At 33.6% G+C, this 23,206-nt stretch overlaps 1 protein-coding gene across 12 annotated transcripts in view; it reads right to left on the reverse strand.

The window, feature by feature from the left end:
- LOC143344134 (uncharacterized) overlaps positions 1-23,206 on the reverse strand; it is a 120,643-nt gene that overhangs the window by 51,389 nt on the left and 46,048 nt on the right. For all 12 annotated transcript variants that reach the window (XM_076769865.1, XM_076769862.1, XM_076769856.1 and 9 more), the window contains 3 exons: positions 20,917-22,606; positions 20,118-20,274; positions 19,672-19,878 (listed from right to left, as the gene is read on the reverse strand). In XM_076769865.1, coding sequence (XP_076625980.1) covers positions 19,672-19,878; positions 20,118-20,274; positions 20,917-22,552 — 2,000 coding nt within the window. In that variant the 5' untranslated portion in view covers positions 22,553-22,606. The remainder of the gene's footprint in view (positions 1-19,671; positions 19,879-20,117; positions 20,275-20,916; positions 22,607-23,206) is intronic.

A 23,206-nucleotide genomic window follows, 5' to 3' on the forward strand; every position in this document is an offset into this window, starting at 1 on the left:
GCGTCTTCACTGCGTCGCGACGCGTCGAGACGTGCCACTGCTATGCACGTCTACGTGACAAAACTATTTCATTCTCATTCGATTAATAGTGAAACGCAAAATCTCTTTCGTAAACGATGTTGATTTTCCTCATTATAACAATTTTTTTATTCAATACAAAATTAAGATCACCTTGATTTCTTTAGTAAAATTGTATTGTTTGTTTTGTTTTCATAAATCGATGCATCTTCGTATCCTTTTGAAAAAAATATTAGAGGCTTTAGGTGAAAAATTGAATAGTTCAAGAGTTATTAGTTTAGTCCCCAACTACCCATATACAGGATGTTCGGTCATCCCTGAATGAAATTTTAATGGGAGATTCTAGAGGTCAAAATGAGACGAAAATCAAGAATACTAATTTGTTGATGGAGGCTTTGTTAAAAAGTTATTAACGTTTAAAGTTTCGCCTGTACTGAATTTTTTTCTCGAAAATGCGCCAGATTTTGAGGGTATGTCTATTCACCAAAAATGATTGTGATTGACCCCTGCAAACGATAATAATTTTTTCAGAACGATTTGAAATTTTTTTTCCCCGTCGAAAAATATAAGCTACCCCTTTATCGACTTTTCTTAAAAATTCGGTTTTGATTTTTAGTAATTTTGTTTGATGCCCTATAGAAAAGTTATCTAATACTTTTTTGTAGGTAACCATGAGCTCTACTTGAGAAAAAAATTTCATTGCAATATATTCACTATTCTAGGACTTATGGTCGTTTGAAAATTTGACTCTTTTTATGGGGTTTTCTCACTTTACGGGGTCAAAGATCAACTATTCAAATATTTTTGCAATTTCTACATATTCTTCGCTAGAATATGCGTTGTTTGCATTTTGAAAGATTAAAATCATCGGACTCATTCAGGAATTATGATATTTTAAAGATTTGCATAAAATTTCGAAGAAGCATTTCTGGTCTCACATTAGATTTTCAATAAGGAATTTTTGTCTCGAAAATGGTTAGGATTTCGAGGGTATGTCTGTTCACTAAAAATGATTCTAATTGACCCCCGCAACCGAAAATAATTTTTGCAGAACGATTAGAAATTTTTTTTCGCCGAAAAATTTAAGCACCCCGTCGATTTTTCTTAAAAATTCGTTTTTCATTTTTAATAAATTTGTTTGACGCTGTACGAAGATTTTGTATAATACTTTTTTATAGATATCCATAAGCTCTACTTCAGAAAAAAGTTTCAATAAAATACACTCATTATTATAGGAGTTATGGTCGTTTGAAAATTGAACCATTTTTATGGGGTTTTTCTCATTTTGCGGGGTCTAGGATCAACTTTTCAAATATTTTTGCGACTTCTACATATTCCCCAATAAAATACGCGTTGTTTGCCTTTTTAAAAATTAAAATCGTCCAATCCGTTCAGGAGTTATGACATTTTAAAGATTCGAATGAAATTTCAAGGAAACATTTCTGGTCTCACATCAGATTTTTGGTAAGAAATTTTTTTCTCGAAAATGCGTAGGATTTCGGGGATATATGTAATGACCAAAAATGATTGTAATCGATCCTTGTAACCGAAAATAATTTTTTTAGTACGATTTGAAATTTTTTAATTTCGTCTAAAAATTTCAGTACCTATTCGAATTTTTTTCTCGAAAGTGGGTAGGATTTCGGGGGTATGTGTATTCCACAAAAATGATTGTAATTGATCTGCGCAACGAAACATAATTTTTTCAGAATGATTTGAAATTTTTAAATTTAATTTTTTAATAACTTTTTAACGAAGCTTCAGTCAAGAAATTGATATTTTTCATTTTCGTCTTATTTTGACTTCTAGAATCTCCCTTTAAAATTTTTCCCAAGGTTAGCCGAACACCCTGTACATATACAGTTCGGGCTACGATATAGCGAGGTCGAAAACTCAATGTTTACATGTTTCAGCTTCCGAAACAAGGGAATTGACAGAAATACGAGTAGCTAAGGTCCTTAGACTATGATCAGGGCTTAATTTGGTCAGGTCAGAAATTAATTTGTTTTTGAATTTAAGCAACTGCAGTTTCTTGTCGGTTAGATACTGATTAACTTCAATAGGAAACATTTTTTTGTCAGATCATCGAAAGGGGCTGGAAAATCATGGGAACTAGTTCGTATGCCTCACCCTGTATAATAATAGATGAATCGCGTCTTCAATCAGATACGAATACTGACTCTGATTCAGATGTAGGCATAATATAATATATAATTGATTTAAAAAATATATTTAATGAAAAAATTCAAATAAGTGTTAATTTTTTATTCTTTAACCCTATATTCTATGTACTCCAGTGATTAATTCGATTGTTTCAAACATTCTAGATAAACTGACAAAAAATTTTCCAATAAAAGTTACTCGGTAATTATGTGACAACAAATGGTGAACGAAAAAATTGGCAAAAATCTTTTTATTTAATGAAGAATTAAGATCACCTTAATTTTTGTAATAAAATTGTATCTTTGTATCTCGATGATGGTTTTGGAACGATATTGACATGAATCTCTGTACGTTGAGGACTCAACAGACTACTTGACTGATGCACTCTGCATTGTTTTTGTTTGTTTTTTGGGAATACAGAAGCAACAAAAGTTAATTCCCGGTCTTGGCACGATCTCTTTTGATGGTTACCGACATCGTGCCGATCGACTCGTCGGTATGCCTTTCGGCTTTTCAAGCCATGCTATCCGAGACGATGCAGGCTTTAGAGTGTTTGGCTTTGCCGAGAAGTACTTAGGGCGCCGATCGGCCGTGCTAGGTGACAAATGCCGACGCAGTGGAGACGCAATTTTCGGCAATGCCGATCGGCAAAAGCCGACTCAGTGGGGACGCGGCTTAACGAAACAGTCCTCTATTTTACAAGCCTTTGTTGTTTGCCGTGGCGAGTGCGATCGACTGCGAACGTGCACCGAGGTTCTCAAGCGAATTTTATGGCCTGTCGACTCTCCGGTCTCATTCATTCGCAGTCTGTCGCATTCACCGCGGCAAACTGCAAAACCAGTGGAAGGGATAACCAGACTACTTACAACGAAATGGGAATGACAACTTATAACAAGACAATACTGCTTATGAAAGATATCCAGGTCCAACTCCGATTGGCTGGGAACTGATACTTTGGTTGCAAGGTACTCGCTTCTTTGTTAGCACAAATGTATCTCGAGTACGCGTATAGAGGGGATGTATATTAACATATGTATTTTATAATAACACGATTAATTCTTATTATTGCAAATTACATCTCGCAAGGAAAAATAGAGAGTAATTGTATTACGCTTCGGGAATCCACGATCTATCAAATATACATAGAACATTATTATGTACATATAATGAAATCAGTTGCAAAGTAAATATCTATAATGCAGAACGATAGGAATCAAAAACATCGTGCTAACCGAGCACGAAATTCATTATTAAATAATTGTACAATTACGTTCGATCACGATCATATTGCAATCTATCGTCGAAACGATTCTTATAAAAACTACGGTAACATTAATATACAATTAAGACAAAGAGAAAATAAAAGATAATATTTGGCATTACTTCGCGTTTACCTATATGTATATCTATAATGGAAGTGTGCTTCATGTATAGTTTACGGAAACAATGAAAAGAAAACTAAATCACAGTGAAAAGAAGCAATTTAAAGAAGCAATCGTGCGGCAATAGTGTGTTCGCAAACATGCTTGTTCAGGAGAATACAAACAAGGAATGCCAGAAAGTGTGGAAACCGAAGACCGATGCGTAAATCGAACACTGGGGCGTCGTTCGATCACTTTTTTTTTTTTTAATTGATCCATCGCGGCGCAGAGCGTTTCGTTAATTATTCTTCGATTAGCACCGCTTATTCGCAGCCTACGATAATAATTAGCATATTCGTATACATAATAATGACATCGAAACTTCGTGTACGAATATTATGACGTAATTATATACTTCTATATATTATCGATAAAAGCGACTTGATTAATTTGGAGCGGCTACGAGGCTAGAAAACATACCGAAAGAAAGGACAATAAATCGGACCGAAAAAAACGGTTCAGATTTGGAACTTTGACAAGGACGAAAGTTATCGGACGTGACGGAGACTCGTATGAAATTGGAAAAATAATCTCTATCATCCATGCTATTTGTTATCATCGTTATTATCATCATTATCATCGTCGTTCGTCGCCTGCTTGTGCTAGCATTCTGTTACTCAACGATTGTATACGTGTGTATCATAAATACATCGGTTTATTTGGAAGAATCGTTCGTATGGTCACGGAACGACGTTAACAGGTAATTCATGCATGCATTCGACATATATACTTTCGCCGTTTCTTCATTTTTCTCTCTGTGTGTGTGTGTGTGTGTCTTTCTCTTTCTCTTTCTCTCTTTCTCGCTCTCGCTCTCGATCTCTCCTCTCACTCGGTTTACTTTTTCGTTATGTCTCTCCTCTGTCGGAAATGCTCATCTCGTATGCCTGATTTCTGTCCCTGCCTAAGTGTACGTCCGTGTTCTCAACGCTATTCCGACTTAGTCGCTGCGATTAGCGTGGTTTCGCTAGTCGACAGAGAAGGGCCGGAGGGTTGTAGTCGCTAGTTAGGATATGTCAGCTGGTAGTAGTCCCCACCCGCGGAGTCCTCATCGGGGCTTTGCAATTGCTTCACTCGCTTTATTAGCGCGCTAGAACACAAAATACTATCGCTGAATTTACGTCTTTCAGTTTTTTTTTTTGTTTTTTTTTTAATTTTTATTTTGATTAAAAATTTTGCTTCTTATACTTTCTACGACGTATTCTCTGAACGGAGGGAGACTCGCATTTAGGCGTTAACGATTTCGCTGCACGGGTTTACCGAATCCTTTTTCGCATCGCACAGATACAACACGATCACGTTTCACGTAATTGCCAACTAAATGGCAGGTTTTTATCCCGTAAGTTTTAACTTTAACGAGCTAGAGTCTTGCTTTTTATCGAAAATTTCAAGCACCGCTAGCGCTCAGGCATTACTTGTCGCAGAAATATTTTCCGTTTACGTTTTGTGTATTTAATTCGCAAAGTAACGTGAAATCTATTAAATACACTCTCATTTCACAGCGAATGAACCATTTATCGATCAAATCCAATAAAAAATTTTTTTATTATCTTATAGAATGTTCACGGTCGTTCACGATTATTAATATTTTTATATAATTTTCTATGCTTGTCGAGATTCGTTATCTACACTTGCAATTCCATCGATAGCAATTGTTGTTAATTAGGGAGCAATCGACTGACTAAGGCCAATAGAAAAAAGATAAAAGAAAAGAAAGACAGTAGGGATGTAAGATTAGATTAAGAGTGAATGAAAATATTATGGTGGAATTGTAAGTAGGTTAAGTTAGGATGTAAAACAGAAGTGCAATGTGAACAATGTAAACCAAAGTCCATTTCAAGACCAATAAGACGGAAATAAAGATTGCATGCTGCATGCATAGTACAGTCTACTTTATGGAAATAAGTTTAAACCGATGGATATTTCTGCAATCGTTGGTCACCAGCATTATGTCCATTTTTAAAATACTGACATTTTGGATTTTATCAACTCATTTGTTGCAATTTCTCACTCGTAACCTGTTATTGTAAGTTTATATTAATCCTACTTAAGACGATTTTTTTAAACAAACGTTATTGTATTAATTTAAAAAAATTCTATCGAAAAGGATCTTCGGAAAAGATCGAAACTGTTTTTTGGATTTGATCAATGAATGCTTGATTGGCCACTTAACATGAATTAATTTCATTTTTGCATAAATATCGTTTTGCTAAACGTTTGTCATGAAATTTATACTTTGTAATTTCTATGGTAGAAAAGCGAACGAGATTGCAACGATTTGTACTATCAAATGAGCTTGACCACAACGCAATTACATTTTCTTGTAGGCTTAAAGGACAACGCAAAAAAAAAACAAACACAACAAACAGAAAATGACATAAAAAACCATGTGAGCAGCAACCTTTAATTCAATGAACATCCGCTCCTTACAATTATACTAACAATAAGAGGACCGTGTGAAAATCTCTGGTATTATTGTTAATAAAATGACACTTTCCAGCACTTGCCTTTGTTACTTTCAAGAATGGTAAAATATTTTTTCTGTGAAGAATCATAGAATGTGGTTGAAACATTGTAATAAACCAGAGACCCAAAATTATAATTATTTTAAACATTTTGTCAAAAAAATCATCGAATAAACGTTAATTCTAATGAAACGATTAAAAAAAACTAAAACATGCTACAAAGGACGTTATTGGTTACTAAGAAGATATGTAACAAGATGTATATGCACAGGGTTTTCAGCTAACCCTGAGAAAAATTTTAATGGGAGATTCTAGAGGCCAAAATAAGACGAAAATCAAGAATATTAATTTCGTGACTGAAGCTTCGTTATAAAGTTATTAAAAAGTTAAATTAAAAAATTTCAAATCATTCTGAAAAAATTATGTTTGGTTGTGCAGATCAATTACAATCATTTTTGTGGAATACACATACCCCCGAAATCCTACCCACTTTCAAGAAAAATTTTTTTTTACCGAAAACATAATGTCTGACCAGGAACATTCTACTGACACTTTTCGTCGAAAAAAAATTTTTTTAAATTCTTCTAAAAAAATTATTTTCGATTGCAAGGGTCGATTACAATCATTTTTGGTCATTACACATATCTCAGAATTCCTCCGCATTTTCGAGAAAAAATTTCCTTATCGAAAATCTAATATGAGACCAGAAATGCCTCTCCAAAATTTCATGCGTATCTTTAAAACGTCATAATTTCTGAACGGATTGGACGATTTTAATTTTTAAAAAGGCAAACAACGCGTATTTTATTGGGGGACATGTAAAAGTCGCAAAAATATTCGAAAAGTTGTTCCTTGACCCCGTATAGTGAGAAAAACTCCATACAAATGGCCTAACTTTCAAACGATCATAACTCCTACAATAGTGAATATATTTCAATGAAATTTTTTTCTGAAGTAGAGCTCATGGATATCTACAAAACAGTATTAGACAAAATCTCCGTACAGCGTCAAACAAATTTATTAAAAATGGAAAACGAATTTTTAAGCAAAATCGACAGGGGGTAGGTGTCTAAATTTTTCGGCGAAAAAAAAATTTCAAATCTTTTTGGAAAAATTATTTTCGTTTGCGGGGGTCAATTACAATCATGTTTGGTAAATACTCATATCCCCGAAATCCCACCCAGTTTCGAGGAAAAACTTCCTTACCGAAAATCTAATGTGAGACCAGAAATGCTTCTTCGAAATTTTATGCAAATCTTTAAAATATCATAATTCCTGAACGAATCCGACGATTTTAATCTTTTAAAATGCAAACAACGCATATTCTAGCGAAGAATATGTAGAAATTGCAAAAATATTCGAATAGTTGATCTTTGACCCCGTAAAGTGAGAAAACCCCATAAAAAGAGTCCAATATTCAAACAACCATAACTCCTACAATAGTGAACGTATTTCAATGAAACTTTTTTCTGAACTAGAGCTCATGAGTACTTACAAAAAAATATTAGACAACTTTTCTATTGGGCGTCAAACAATTTTATTAAAAATGAAAAACGAATTTTTAAGAAAAATCGACAGGGGGTAGGTGCCTACATTTCTCGGCGGAAAAAAAAATTAAATCTTTTTGGAAAAATTATTTCTAGGTTCTGGGGTCAAATGCAACCATTTTTGGTGAATACACCTACCCCCGAAATCCTATCCATTTTCGAGAAAAAAATTGGGTTATGTGCTGAAATTTTTCGGCAAAAAAAAAATTTTCCAAATCGTTCTAAAAAAATTATTTTCGGTTGCAAGGGTCGATTACAATAATTTTTGATCATTACACATACCCTCCAAATGCTACGCATTTTCGAGAAAAAAATTCAGTACGGACGAAACTTTAAACGTTAATAACTTTTTAACGAAGCCTCCATCAACAAATTAGTATTCTTGATTTTCGTCTTATTTTGGCCTCTAGAATCTTCCATTAAAATTTTCCCCAGAGGTGGTCGAACACCCTGTATATTACCTTGTGGAAAAAAATTAAACTATTTAAGAAAATATACACGACTCCATAAGAAGTTAATGTATTACGACGTTATAACATGGTTTATAAAATTATTACATAATTATAAAATTATAATCATGAAAATCTATTCATATCAGGAAAAATAGAATTAATTACACATTTGATTGGAAATAAATTACCAAAACCTTCCCAAAAGTTCCAAAGTCAACAAGAGCAAGATTTTGTGTACGTTGTATCGATAGAAATTGCACGTGCAAAAAAATGTTATAGCGATGGCAATGTAATTAAAAAATGTGCAATTGAAATGGCTAAAGCATTGAATATTGCAACAGCCGTTGAACGATATCAAACGGTGCTGTTATCGCAACAAACAATATCACGCAGAGTAATCGTTATCGAGAATTAAGTGTAAAGTAATTTTAAAAATCTTTTATCAAATTATATTATTCTCTTTGCTTGGATGAAAGCACGGATAACTACGACGCAAGCCAACTGACAATATTTCTAAAGATTTTATTTACGAAGTGTTAGTGAATTTTATTGCATCGCACGGCACAACTAAAGATGTCGATACTTTTTGAAAAATGCTCAGCCATTGTAACAGAGCACCAACGATGATAGGAAAAGCAACATATTTTAGAGCCCTTCTCAGAAAACATGGAATGCAGTCTTCTACTAGATTTCTCAATTAAAATTTGTCTAATATCGTTGCCTCTTCTTTACTGATATCACATATTTTTAGCTAATAATTTCAGTTCGCTTGGAACAATTTCTTTTCAATATAAAATTCATGAATGGTATTCCTTATCATTTTTCTGTTTTCTTCTTTTTTCATTTCTCCTTGGTCGCTTTTCTCTTGGTGACCTTAGTAATGTATCTTCACCAGAATCAGAACTTTCTTTCCGAATTCTGATTACCATTCTGACAGAGACACCAGTATATTCAACAACGCGATTGTTTGTTTGATTAACCGGGTAAAGAAGCTTCACTATTTTAGTCATCATACTCGTCACATTTATTTATTAATTAAGAATTTATTTTCATTTTCCATTTCAAATGTATAAAATGGTTGAAATTATGGAAACTATAAGTCTTTTTTACCATATTCTAGAATATGTAGAATGTTTAATTATTAATGTTTCACTTTGAAAATATTTGTATACGGGTATTCGGCCAACCCTGGGAACAATTTTAATATGGGATTCTAGAGGCCAAACTAAGACGAAAATCAAGAATACCAATTTGTCGATGGAGGCTTTGTTACAAAGTTATTAACGTTTAAAGTTTCGCCCGTACTGAATTTTTTTCTCGAAAATGCGCAGGATTTCGAAGGTATGTCTATTCACCAAAAATGATTATAATTGACCCCCGCAACCGAAAATAATTTTTCTAAAACGATTTGCAATTTTTTTTTCCGTCGAAAAATTTCACACATTCTTGAATTTTTTTCTAGAAATTAAGTAGGATTTCGGGGGTATGTCTATTCACCAAAAATGATTGTGATTGACCCCTGCAACCGAAAATAATTTTTCCAGAACGATTTCAAATTTTTGTTTTTCATCGGAAAATATAGGCACCTGACGATTTTTCTTAAAAATTCTTTTTTCATTTTTAGTAAATTTGTTTGACGCCCTACAAAAAAGTTGCCTAATACGATTTTGTAGGTACCTATGTGGTCTACTTCAGAAAAAAATTTCATTGAAATATATTCACTATTGCAGGAATTATGGCAGTTTGAAAATTGGACCATTTTTATGGGCTTTTCCTCACTTTACGTGGTCAAGGGACAACTTTTTCAATATTGTCAGAATGTCTACATATTCCTAGACAAAATACGCGTTGTTTGCCGTTTGAAACATTAAAATCCTTCAATCCGTTCAGAAGTTATGAGATTTTAAAGATATGCAAGAAATTTTCCAGTGACATTTTTGGTCCGAAATTATATTTTCGGTAAGGAATTTTTTTCTCGAAAGTGTATAGGATTTCTGGGATATGTCTATTCATGAAAAATGATTGTAATTGACTCCCGCAACCGAAAATAATTTTTCCAGAACGACTTGAAATTTTTGAATTTAATTGTCAATAACTTTTTAACGAAGCCTCCATTAACAAATTGGTATTCTTGATTTTCGTCTTATTTTGGCCTCTAGACTCCTCCATTAAAATTTTTTCCAAGGGAGACCGAACACCCTGTATAATGCCACTTAAAATCATTCGCTGTGATACTTAGTAGATATCTACTCGAAAAACATTGTTTTTATGCATTTAGAATGAAGAAAATTTTCACATAATAACATTAATGTGTCTTTGTCCAATGCGTAATAATTATACATAAAAAGCTTTATTTATTATTAACAAATTCATATTTGAAAATGGTGTACTGAAATCATCTGTCACTAAAAATCGTACATATGAAACAACTTATTGTTATTGCTAACAAAGCGTATTAATAAAATGATATAAACTGCATTTTAATATTTCGTAGGATAACCTCCACTGGTTTCAACAGCTCGTAATCGTCTTGGAACTGATTGAACTAAATTTTTGCAAAACTCAGACAAAATACTGTTCCATTCCTCTTGTAATGCGACCTTAAGGTCTTGCTTATTAAAAATATTACGTAATCAAATTTTTTTTCTAATTTATGACATAGGTGTTCGATGACATTAACATCCGGCAATTGTAGCGGTGTTTGTATCACTTTTGGGCCGTTATACAAGGTGTTCAATCACCCCTGGGAAAAATTTTAATGGAAGATTCTAGGAACCAAAATAAGGCGAAAATCAAGGATGCCAATTTGTTGATTGAGACTTCGTTAAAAAGTTATTAACGTTTAAAGTTTCGCCCGTACTGAATTTTTTTCTCAAAAATGCGCAGGATTTCGGGGGTATGTGTATTCACCAAAAATGATTGTAATTGACCCCCGCAAACGAAAATAATTTTTACAGAATGATTTGAAATTTTTTTTTCCCGTCGAAAAATTTCACACATTTTTGAATTTTTTTCTAGAAAGTAGGTAGGATTTCGGGGGTATGTCTATACACCAAAAATGATTGTAATTGATCCCCGCAACCGAAAATAATTTTTCCAGAATGATATCAAATTTTTTTTTTCGTCGAAAGGCACCTGATTAGATTTTCGGTAAGGAATTTTTTTTCTCGAAAATGCGTAGGAATTTGGGGGTATGTGTAATGACCAAAAATGATTGTAATTGACCCCCGCAGACGAAAATAATTTTTACAGAATGATTTGAAATTTTTTTTTTCCGTCGAAAAATTTCACACATTCTTGAATTTTTTTCTAGAAAGTAGGTAGGATTTCGGGGGTATGTCTATACACCAAAAATTATTGTAATTGACCCCCGCAACCGAAAATAATTTTTCCAGAACGATATCAAATTTTTTTTTTCGTCGAAAGGCACCTGATTAGATTTTCGGTAAGGAATTTTTTTTCTCGAAAATGCGTAGGAATTTGGGGGTATGTGTAATGACCAAAAATGATTGTAATTGACCCCCGCAGACGAAAATAATTTTTACAGAATGATTTGAAATTTTTTTTTTCCGTTGAAAAATTACACACATTCTTGAATTTTTTTCTAGAAAGTAGGTAGGATTTCGGGGGTATGTTTATACACCAAAAATGATTGTAATTGACCCCCGCAACCGAAAATAATTTTTCCAGTACGATTTGAAATTTTTGAATTTAATTGTTAATAACTATTTAACGAAGCCTCAGTCAAGAAATTGTTATTCTTGATTTTCGTCTTATTTTGGCCTCTAGAATCCCCCATTAAAATTTTTCCCAGGTGTGGCCGAACACTCTGTCTTTCATGAGTAAATAAATATGCAGGAATCGCAGAACGACTATAGAACGTAATTGAAATTACAAATAAAATTGAAAATATTAAAACAATGGATCGATAAATAGTTCATTATCGGAGCACGTAAATAATAATTGAGTGAATTTAGTTCTCGGTGTCCAATTGGTTATTTAGGGAGAAAGCAATTGCTTCTGTACGCACTATCGATTTACCGTAGAGACGCGCATCCCAATGTCTAGCTTCTCGACTGAACTGCGGTGGAGCATCGTTACACACGAACACCACAAATAACATCTAATATTCCAAGGAACATTATCCAGTAACCGTAGCAAATAATTTTGTAACTAAACAATGTAGTAATCTTGTAAGTAAAACGACAAATTCGATCGAGGCGTTAACAATAAATTCTATGCGTATATTAATACCAAACTACCTTCGATGCATTTAACGAACAACGAGAAGAAGATATAAAACACGGAAAATTTGTGTTTGGACAAATGCTCGTAGAAAGCGAATAAGATCTCTGGCGCTAATTGTTAATTTCCGAAGTTCGGTTTAACGTTTTGTTAGTTTTGTACGAACAGTATGAAATGCGTGTATAAAGATTAAATTAATTAAACGAAACATTTTATAGCAGTAATAGTTAGTCACTCGAAAGGGTTAATGAAAGAAAGCGCAAAACACAATGACACGTTCAAACTTTACCGGTAACGTGATTCTTCAAATTCCTATAAAATCAGTTCAAGTAATAAAAATATAATTTCTCATTCCAAAGGTTCTTAATGCTATTCGATACTTTGTGATTCTACGTTTACGATTGTTAAAGAAAATTGTACCAAGGTAAAAGAAATTTCCATTAAAACATAATACTCAAAGTACTATCTACGAGTGCTCAATTTGCTACGTTTCTAATACATTACAGATTAGAGAAAACTACGAACGACTAAAGGAAGGAAAAACTCATTATCAATCCTCCAAATTCTCATCACGCAAACCAGATAATTGTGCATGCAGCATACACAATGAGAAGCGCAATTAAATAATTACAAATTACAAGGGATCTACAAATAAAATAATTCGAAATAAATCTCATATTGTAGACGACACGTCGAGTGTAAGACAAATTACGGAAAAACTGTTTTATACGCATCGTAGTATCTATCATTTACTGTTATTTTCTACGTTCGGAATGACCGAAGAAAGTATCGACAAAAGGGTATCGAATTTCATGACTATACAGGGTGTTCGGCCACCCCTGTGCAAAATTTTAATGGGAGATTCTAGAGGCCAAAATAAGACGAAAATCAAGAATATCAATTTCTTAACTGAGGCTTCGTTAAAGTCATTACAAAATTACATTAAAAAATTTCAAATCACACTGAAAAAATTATTTTTGGTTGCGGGGTTCAATTATAATCATTTTTTATGAATACACATACCCCCGCAATCCTACTCAGTTTCGAGAAAAAAATTCGAATAGGTACTGAAATTTTTAGACGAAATTAAAAAATTTCAAATCATACTGAAAGAATTATTTTTGGTTGCGAGGCTCGATTACAATCATTTTTTATGAATACACGTACCCCTAAAATCCTACTCACTTTCCAGAAAAAATTTCAAATCATACTAAAAAAATTATATTTAGTTACAGGGGTCAATTACAAGCATTTCTGGTGAATAGACATACCCTCGAAATCCTACTCACTTTCGAAAAAAAAATTCGAGTAGTTACTGAAATTTTTAGACAAAATTAAAAAATTTCAAATCATACTGAAAAAATTATTTTTGGTTGCGAGGCTCGATTACAATCATTTTTGGTGAATACACATACCCCTGAATTCCTACTCACTTTTGAGAAAAAAATTCGAGTAGGTACTGAAATTTTTAGACGAAATTAAAAAATTTCAAATCATACTAAAAAAATTATATTTAGTTACAGGGGTCAATTACAATCATTTTTGGTCATTAGACATGCCCTCGAAATCCTACCCATTGTTGAGAAAAAAATTCAGGAAGGTGGACAGATTTTTCGACAAAATTTAAAAATTTCAAATTGTTATGGGAAAATTATTTTCGATTGAGGGGATCAATTACAATAATTTTTGTTGAAGAGATCTATCCCTGAAATCCTACCAACTTTCTAGAAAAAAATTCAGTACAGGCGGAACTTTAAACATTAATAATTTTTTAACGAAGCCTCCATTAACAAATTAGTATTCTTGATTTTCGTCTTATTTTGACCTCTAGAATCTCCCATTAAAATTATTCTTAAAGGTGGTCGAACACCCTGTATATCTGATTAAATACGAACGATCCCGAAGGTTTTGTTCTTTTATCGTGACAATACTGTCTTATTATTTCTATTCTATATGTAATTTTTAGAATTAGAATTCTTCAGTTTAACCCCCCCGAAAAATGCTTAGTTCATTATTGCACCGTGTACCAAAATACCTAGGCACGGACCTCACTACGAATAACAAATATGGATACCTGATATCGCGTGTAAGAAATGTTAATTAAGAATAAGGTGTGCTTCAGTCTAACAAATAATGTAATGGAATAATCAGATTACTGTAGTAAATTTAACATTTTACGTCGTTCAGCAGCGGCGAAACGTGACACCTTCTTGCAACATAATCCTTTACCGGTTGGGTTGTATTTTTATTGCACGACATACAGATGGACTTGCAGTAGAGTCTGTGGGAAGGTCATGATCACAATGTTCGCATGGTAAACATTCGTATCATTCGATGTAATTACTGTGCGATATACTATTATTAATAATATGAAAAAACATCTGCTACTATATCGATAAATAAGGAACGAGCAGCTGTATTACTTCTCGACGCTGATTCGATACGGTGGAAAAACAAATGTATAATTTAATAAGTGTAATAAATGGAAACCTGCAGTAATCTTGGAACAGAACATAACAAGTTGGATTTTCCGTAAATATAACGAAGCTACGTTTACGCTCGACAAAAGGTGAGAAATGTAAATGAGAAACCTATTTCAAAAAATGAAGCATTAACAATTCGTAACACTTTACGGTCGGTTGTTATTACATAAATCATAATTGATTATATCGTACTGAAAGGATACTCTTTCTATGTACACAGGGTATTCGCAAACTCGTGATATAAACTTTGCACATATGTATCGTATTAAATAAAAAAGTATTAATAAATGTGTTGGAAAAAATTAACTGTTTAAGAATGTATGGTAATTTTAATATTCCTTTATACTTCAATTCGAAAAATTCAGGACAGTTGCCGAGAGATAGAAACAAAGGAGAAAACATTTAATTACACTTTCAAATAGCCGGAAGACATATTAAATAGTTTCTTCGGCGTGCAAAAATATGTTTATTTTATAACCTCATAACGGTTGATTTTAAGATCCATGTTTCTTGATCCTTTCTTTTATTATTCGTTGAATGCTGTTTGAAAAATTCATACCATGAATTTTTGAATACCTCATACAATTAAAGAAGCAAACGGATACATTATAATTAATACAGAATGGCCAACTTAACGTTAATAACGTATTTCCAAGTATATACACTTAAAATTCGCTAAAAATACAAAGCATATTTTAATCTTACTGTTCTTTTCGGGTCTATTTGGCTCAACAAACTGTTCCAATGACCTTACCATTGGACCTTCACTTTTTCTGTTTCAAGAATTGCGAACAATTTCATATTTTCATACGAAAAAATTACGAATCATTTTGAAGTCAAATAGATCCAAACAAAACAGAAAATTAAATTTGATTATAAAATATACTTTATCGCTGTAATTATTCGTACAATAGCGTATTCTACTTCCATAATTATTATTTAAATTAAAATCTTTGTTATAAGATGCACACGGTTCGTAACAAAGGTTTGCATAAAGAAAAAAAGGCAAAATTTATTCGAAATTTATTTTAAAATTGTTAATTGGTATACAGGTATTAATTTCTATCGTCACAAATTTGTGACAATTTCTTTGCCGTATTTTACTATAAATTACTATAGATGAGAATGTTATCTCTAAGGATTCAACCGATACGTTACGAACAGTCACATTGTCGCTGATAATGTTTCTTTTCTCGTACGTGTAAAATATTTTTTTAGAGGAAAAAAAAGATAAATAAAATTGTTTAGTGTTTTGTGCTATAAATTACCCATTAGAAGATTCGCTGACGCGACACTCTTTTGTTGGCAAAACTTCCGTGTTAGACATGAAACAGTGCGTTTGATGTACTTTTTTAATTTCACACTTTCTATTATTCACTGTTGTTTTAACACTTCACGTTTTTTTTAGAACTACTGAACGTCGATTGCGAATACACGAGAACACGACGCGTACAACAACGAGCCACGGAGAAATAGTGCGAACGGTAGGAGCGCACACGCGTTACTACAAACGTTGCGTTTCAAGCTCGTGTTGCCGGCTGCGCCATGATACTGATCTGAGTCAGCGAATGGAGGAAAAGGTAGGCGCATGGTGGGAGGCGTAAAGTGAGCCGCGCGCCAAATTCAAATGCATACAATTATATTCAAATGCTTGCGTAAATAATACTTTTCATTACACCTGCCACAGAAAACCAAGGGTTGAAGACAGTTATAACGTCGGTTTCAGTTGTTGAAACAATTATGAGAACCGAAAAACTATTATAACTGTTATTCAGAGCTGATATACGTGTACGTATAACAATTCATTTCAATGCGATGGCAATAGTTCGTTTAAACGAATTTGCAAAGACAGTAACTTGTTTAACGCTTCCGTTGGAAACCAAAAATTTTACGCTTGTTTGGTAACCGGGGTACCCATATTCTTTCCATATATTACAGAATGATAGTTTCACTTCCATACTTTCCCGAAACTTTTAATTTTCCATTTATATAACTCAGCAAATACACTTTTAAATGATTCATGTCAAGAAATTCTATGGAATTATAATATAGTCTGATACTGAAGTCAATTATCAGTGTCTTTTGTATGTGTACTAGTACAAAGTACTAGTACAAAGTTCGAATCAGAAAACCTGATGACGTAAATATGTTTTATTTCATAATCAGAAAAAATAAAAAATTGTAAAGTGATGCTAATTCAACCGCCAAATAGTATATGTATGTGTTTATGAGTTAGACTAATCTTCAACTGCAAATAATTTTACTAAACATGGACTACAAGAAATAAAAAGAAATATTTTAGAAGTATGTATCGTACTTCTGCTCTAAAAGCAGTAAAAACTATACGTTCAAATAAATTTAACATTACTTAATTATAGAGTAAGTAATATGAAATACTACATCCCTTCAACGTTAACATTTTTGTATGAGTTAGGAGTTTCTAACATCCCTTTCGCATGAACGTATAATAGCAACTTCTACGGAGTTATTGATTCGAAATGAACGTTCCGACTAGTGTGATATCTCACTTGAAGAGAAACCTGCACGTCTGGAATGCAGACGTAGTTTTATACGGATGAATGTACACCATAGAACAATGTTTCGCGCATATCTAAAACTCTGACGTACTTCACAAATGTGCTCGTTAAAGTGATTGCATTTAATCCAGTTCGATACATATTTCTAAAAAAAAACTTCGTTTCCATTCATCGTTCGAAAACGTAAACCCGTACGCACAAGAAATTATTAAAATTCGTGTCGTTAATAAATAGTATTCGTAATATAAAAATAAAAATTATAAGCAATAATTCTTCAACATTATTCATTTTTCATATATTCCTATACTAATTCTTCCTATAAACATTTAAAATACAATAATTTTTTGTTTATTCTTATGTAAAAAAGAATGTATACTATACGGAAGTGTAAAAAGTATGTAATTACCCTTAAGACTTCTACTAATTTTTCAAATTAGTTACTGAAACTATTCATTAAAGAGAATTATATTTTAGTACTACCTCGCTTAATGTCACGAGTATAATATACCTGCTTTCATCTATATACATTTTATGTGTAAATAATTAAAGAGCATCGAATATAAATGTAATGATATTTATATTTTTGTTTTAATATCATTGCATTTATGTTTCTTTTGTATATTATGCACCCCTATCGATTATTAAATGCATATCGTTCTTACCATGATATTAATCGTTGCTGTTTAGAATATTAATATTATATATCTATACATAGACATAAATATCGTAGAAATTTATATAAAAATATTCTATGTAAGCCAAGCGAACATACATACACCCTGCACCTAGGATTAATGCAGTTTCAAGAGAATAGGTATAACACGCTAAACGAATCCACCTTCTTTAAAATACATTTTCAGTATCGTATAGCTAAAACGATAGATAACGTTTAGCGATTAAATTTTAAATCGAATCATATTCCCCTCAAACGGCACAAATTCGTGTAATCGGGTGCACACATGTATCATGCATCAAACGTAATACACCTAACATCGCAAAATGTACTAAAGTACATATTTGATTTTGGACTGATTGAAAGAGTTGATAAATATTTTCATCAATATTATATATATGTATGAAAAAAAAGATTTGTAAGAAGTTGAGAAATTATGTATATCGTAAAATCATATAGCGATAATTGTAAATGCTTTCGATTAACATTTGCAAATTATTCTTATGTACGAAACGATAAGAAAATAATTATTACGTCACCTCTACGGTCGTAGGAAATACCAATCACAGAAATAAATTTATAATATTTTTTATTTTAGTTTTGTAATACGCCCTGTGTGTCGAAAAAACGTTAAACTATGCAAAGAAAACTCAGCAATAACACTGAATATCATAGTATTATACAACTTACCTTAACAATCCTAGAAATTAAACGAAAACTTGTCTAACAGTAAAATCTATATAATTTATCCTCTAATAAAAAACGTAGACTAGTCGCTATTTTACTTTCCTTTTGAAAAATGTTTTTTTAGCATACTCGTAGATTCCTTTCAAAATTAATTTATACATAAGTTTTACTGAATCACACTTGAAATATTTTCACTTTTTCAACATAAAGAAAAAATTAAATACACTATTTTTAAAACTGTCTACAAATCCAAAAGTATTTGTCGTTCCAAATTTTGAAACAATATGGAACAACTGGTAGTAATATTATAGTTGATTTTTCTTTCAAATATGTTCCGTATTTCGAATTTTTTCTTACATAATTTATATTTTGTATAATACGAACATCGTGTAAGTATTAAAGACGTTAGAAAGTTTATAATTCCAAAGGAGTTTCTACATCATGAAGTAATTAACTTTAAAATACTGTTTTTAATTAGTTTCATAAATTTTCGAATATATACTATATTTAAAGCAGACGTGAAATAATAAAGTATTTATCCCGTACTTTGAATTATATACCTAAACATTATACTGAACCTTTAATAATATGAAACACGACACTTTATACACTCATATTTATACCGTGTGGTATTACACATTAACGTGTATAATAATAAACAGCAAAGCAACATATAATGTAAGTACATAAAACAAAACAAAAAAAGCATTTTCCAAGCTATAAACAATTGTGCGTTTCCTTGAAGTACATTAACACCAATAGTGATAGGAACACTGATCTATATTTAAAAATAATTCTGAAATTATTTTCAAAGCGGCGAAACGATTATTCGTAATACTTGTAGATGTCTAAAAAATAATATTTGGTATAATTTGTTTTCGATGCAATCGTATCTACTATAGAAACAAGCATTACGTTAAACCATCGATCAGTACAAAGCGGTTAGAAATAGTAAATGCAATATAAAAGTTTTAAATACACACCCTATTTCGTTGGTTGGTTGGTTATTGTTATTGGCCGATCCATTGTTCACATTGTTATTAATTGTATTTGAATTATTAGTTTGCTGCAATGTTTGACATGTACCCAACAATGAAGTCCACTGCCTCATCACTTCTTCTCCTTGGGCTTCCAGTTCGGAGAGAATAGTGGCATCATCCATATCCTGCAATGCCGTATTTGAATCCACTCTAAAACAATAAATAATAAACTGATTAATTACTAAAGAAAAGAGTAACGAAACTAAGTTTTTTCAATCCATGTTTATTAACATTGTTCATGTAATAACATGTAAATACTAAATCTTTTGAACATTTTGTATACACAGTTCAAGAATTTTAGAACGTTTTTAGGTTTAATTTAAATGACAAAATACTATTTTAAATTAATGAAATAAGCAATCAATTAATTAAAAAAATAAAATACTAACCGATTTTGTTCCTCGTAGGAGCTCGCATCGCTCTGTTCGTAATCCAATATTAAATCGTCAGAAGCAATGGATTCACAGGGAGATAAAGTGTCGACGCTACCAGCTCGGCTAATTCGTTTGCCATGGTGAGGGCTGTTTGTCGCGTTTTTTCCATGTCCTGCAATAATTCAAAATATGATGAACAAAATAGAATTGAAAAATAACATTAAAAGTAATAATACTCTTATTTAAAATATAATCCAAATAAAAGTAACAGATTCTTACAAAGCGATACATGTGATAATCTCCAAACTGAGACAGAGTATGGTAAAATATTTCATATGTACGATACTTATGTAATACTTAGTGTATAAAAAATTATTCTATAATGAAAACGTATACTTTGTAGACGGGAGTCTCGAGGAGGCCTAAAGATCAACTTCGTCTTTTTTAGGAGAATGTTATGTTTTACTTCGTGGGAGATGCCTGTCGCGTTTAAAACAAGTTCAATTATGGAACAGTGTTAATCAAAGTCGTAAGCAGAGAGAAAAATTTTTCCAACAAACTGAAAATCGAAATTTTAAATATCTATCGTCAAGAATGATAATAATATATAAAGGACCGCGAAGTTGACCTCGAAAACTCCTTCAAGACTGTTCCTAAAAATCGTTTCCATCATTATTTGCACGAAAAGTTCTTTGAATATGCTTTGAATTTTTACAGCCAATTACACTGATCGCTTTGCAATAATATAATTTGCGCTTAATAATATGATTTAATTTAAACTTTTATTACTCCTACAATTAATAATCATCCGTACCTGTTTTAGGACTGGATTCGACCAAAGTGTGGCTGTTATCTGTGACAACCTGCCCAGCTACAGCAGATTGCGTGTCACCTCCGCCTCTCGAATTGTCATCGAAAACAAGCCCAGGTTGATCTGCGATCTCATCGTCGAAGAATTCTCTGCCCTCCGACAAACTCAACGAATTCGAGGCGTTCGTTGGCGTTCCAGGGCTGTCGTCGTCGTTGCCGGATTGTTCCGTCGTTTGCTCCTTCTTCGCGGCTTTCGCGTCCGACTGTGTAATACTAGCCGTCAGACTGTCGAAAAGACTATCGACGGGGGATGTTTCATCGTCTATCATCGAAGTCGATGTAGCCGCGGCCGCGGCGAACGCAGGATCTTCGATAGTAAGAAGCACGGAACGCAATGCGGTCTTCGGTACCGTTCCGTTCTTAGCGGTGTTCGGAGCAATTTGCAAGTGTTGGATGGTAGTGGAACGGTGACATTCGTCGCTAGAACTTAACGAATATTCATCGGCCATAGCCTCCCCGTGTCCGTATTCAGGATCGTCCGAACTCGGTGGACTGAAGTCCGACTTGATGGAAGGAATTTTCTCGGAATGTGATCTATCTTTATAAACCTTCTCCTCGCCCAATCCTTCGTCGTATCCCTCCGAGGACGTGGTGGACATAGACGTCGTTGACTCGGTGTACCTGTTGTCCTTATTGACGATTCTCTGATACTGCGTGGTTCTTTCTCGTACTAAGCCAGTGGCAGCAGTGACGAACGTTTTCGGTAACGGTATAACGGATATTTCGGTAACAGTGCTATCGTCGTCTCTAACGTCTCTGACATCGAAACTTTTTCCGTTTACGACCATCCTTAAGTTCCTAGGTCTGCCCGTGCCGTGCCTTCTCGACAGCACGCCGTCCGTATAATCGACGCCCCTCGATTCGCTTTCTTCCCGACAACCCTGCTGACTACCGACGCCGGAATCTTCCGTGCTGGATCCTTCCTTCGAACTCGTCGAGCTTTTCGACGCTGCGGACACCTTTCTGCTTTGATTCGCCACGGTCTTCGCGATCTTCGAGTTCGCGTCGGTCATTCTTACAGCGTACTGTGGCAACGGCAGATGACTGGTGTGCAGAGTATACCTGCCGAACGGTTCCGGAATCCCAGATGGTCTGCGACCCCCATCCACGTACGTCGAATTAACGTTATTGCAACCGATTGTATTCTGTACAGGTGCTTGCTTAATCTTCGAGGCCGGTGCCGCGTTGCAAACCTGCACCACCCTGTGCAGTTGCTTCCCGAAACTGTCTTGTTGGTGTTGTTGCATCTTTTCTTGATTGTAGTGGCTTACTGTATGACTGCTACATATATCGCCAACCTTGTTCGTGAATTTCGCCTGCGGTTGCCTGTAACCGAAACGATTCGTCCTAACGGCGATGCCGCTGGCTTCTTTCTTCGGCGGCGCTAAACGAGGCGTCGATCGTCCAGAAGAGGAATTACGCATCGCGCAGCTACCATCGTCGTCGTCGTCGTCGCGTCTGCGATTCTGTTCCGGACCGGCTGATTTCGATCGTGGATGCAGCAAGCTCGATTCCGCCGTGTAACTCGTTATCGGCATCGGTATTCCGGAGGCCGGTCGTCGTCGAAAACCAAAGGACATTGCAGTGCCGCGCGTGTGCGAGCCGCCGCGCTTCGACGAGCCCTTATGATCGTTCTGAAACATCGTCAAAGAATAGCACTCGAGAGTGAGAACGCCAAGAATCTCGGGAATCTTTTTACAAGCGCCTCGACTTCACGTTCTTTTCACTTTCTCTTATAGCATCTAGGGATCGATAAAACGAACGTGCATTTTTTTTTTTTCTTTTTTACGCAATCCTTTTCCAGCTATCGTTGTGTTTACCTTTCACACGTTTCACGCGATAATGCATATATTGTAAAAATAATTACGAAATGCAACCGTTATGAATTCGTTGCAACCTATACGGTGGCCAATAGTTTTGAAAAGAACGAACTTCGTTAATATACAGGGTGTAATATCGCTATTAAAATACTTTTTATCAGTTTTATTTGTTCTACATTTGATATCGATAAATTTTTGTCCAAACCTTTTGATGGATGACCGTAAATCACTGAAAAATCATGTGTCGCGTTACAGAATAATATATACTTGTATAATTGAACATGATTGACACGATTAGTAAAAAGCTACAATCTTTTTAATTTTACGCGTCGATTTTATACAAAATAAACTCAACCAAACAAATACGAATTTTAAGTTATTAGAAAAAAAACGCATTGAACTCGTATTTATTAT

Source organism: Colletes latitarsis, chromosome 7 (genome assembly GCF_051014445.1).
Source record: "Colletes latitarsis isolate SP2378_abdomen chromosome 7, iyColLati1, whole genome shotgun sequence".
NCBI lineage: Eukaryota > Metazoa > Arthropoda > Insecta > Hymenoptera > Colletidae > Colletes > Colletes latitarsis.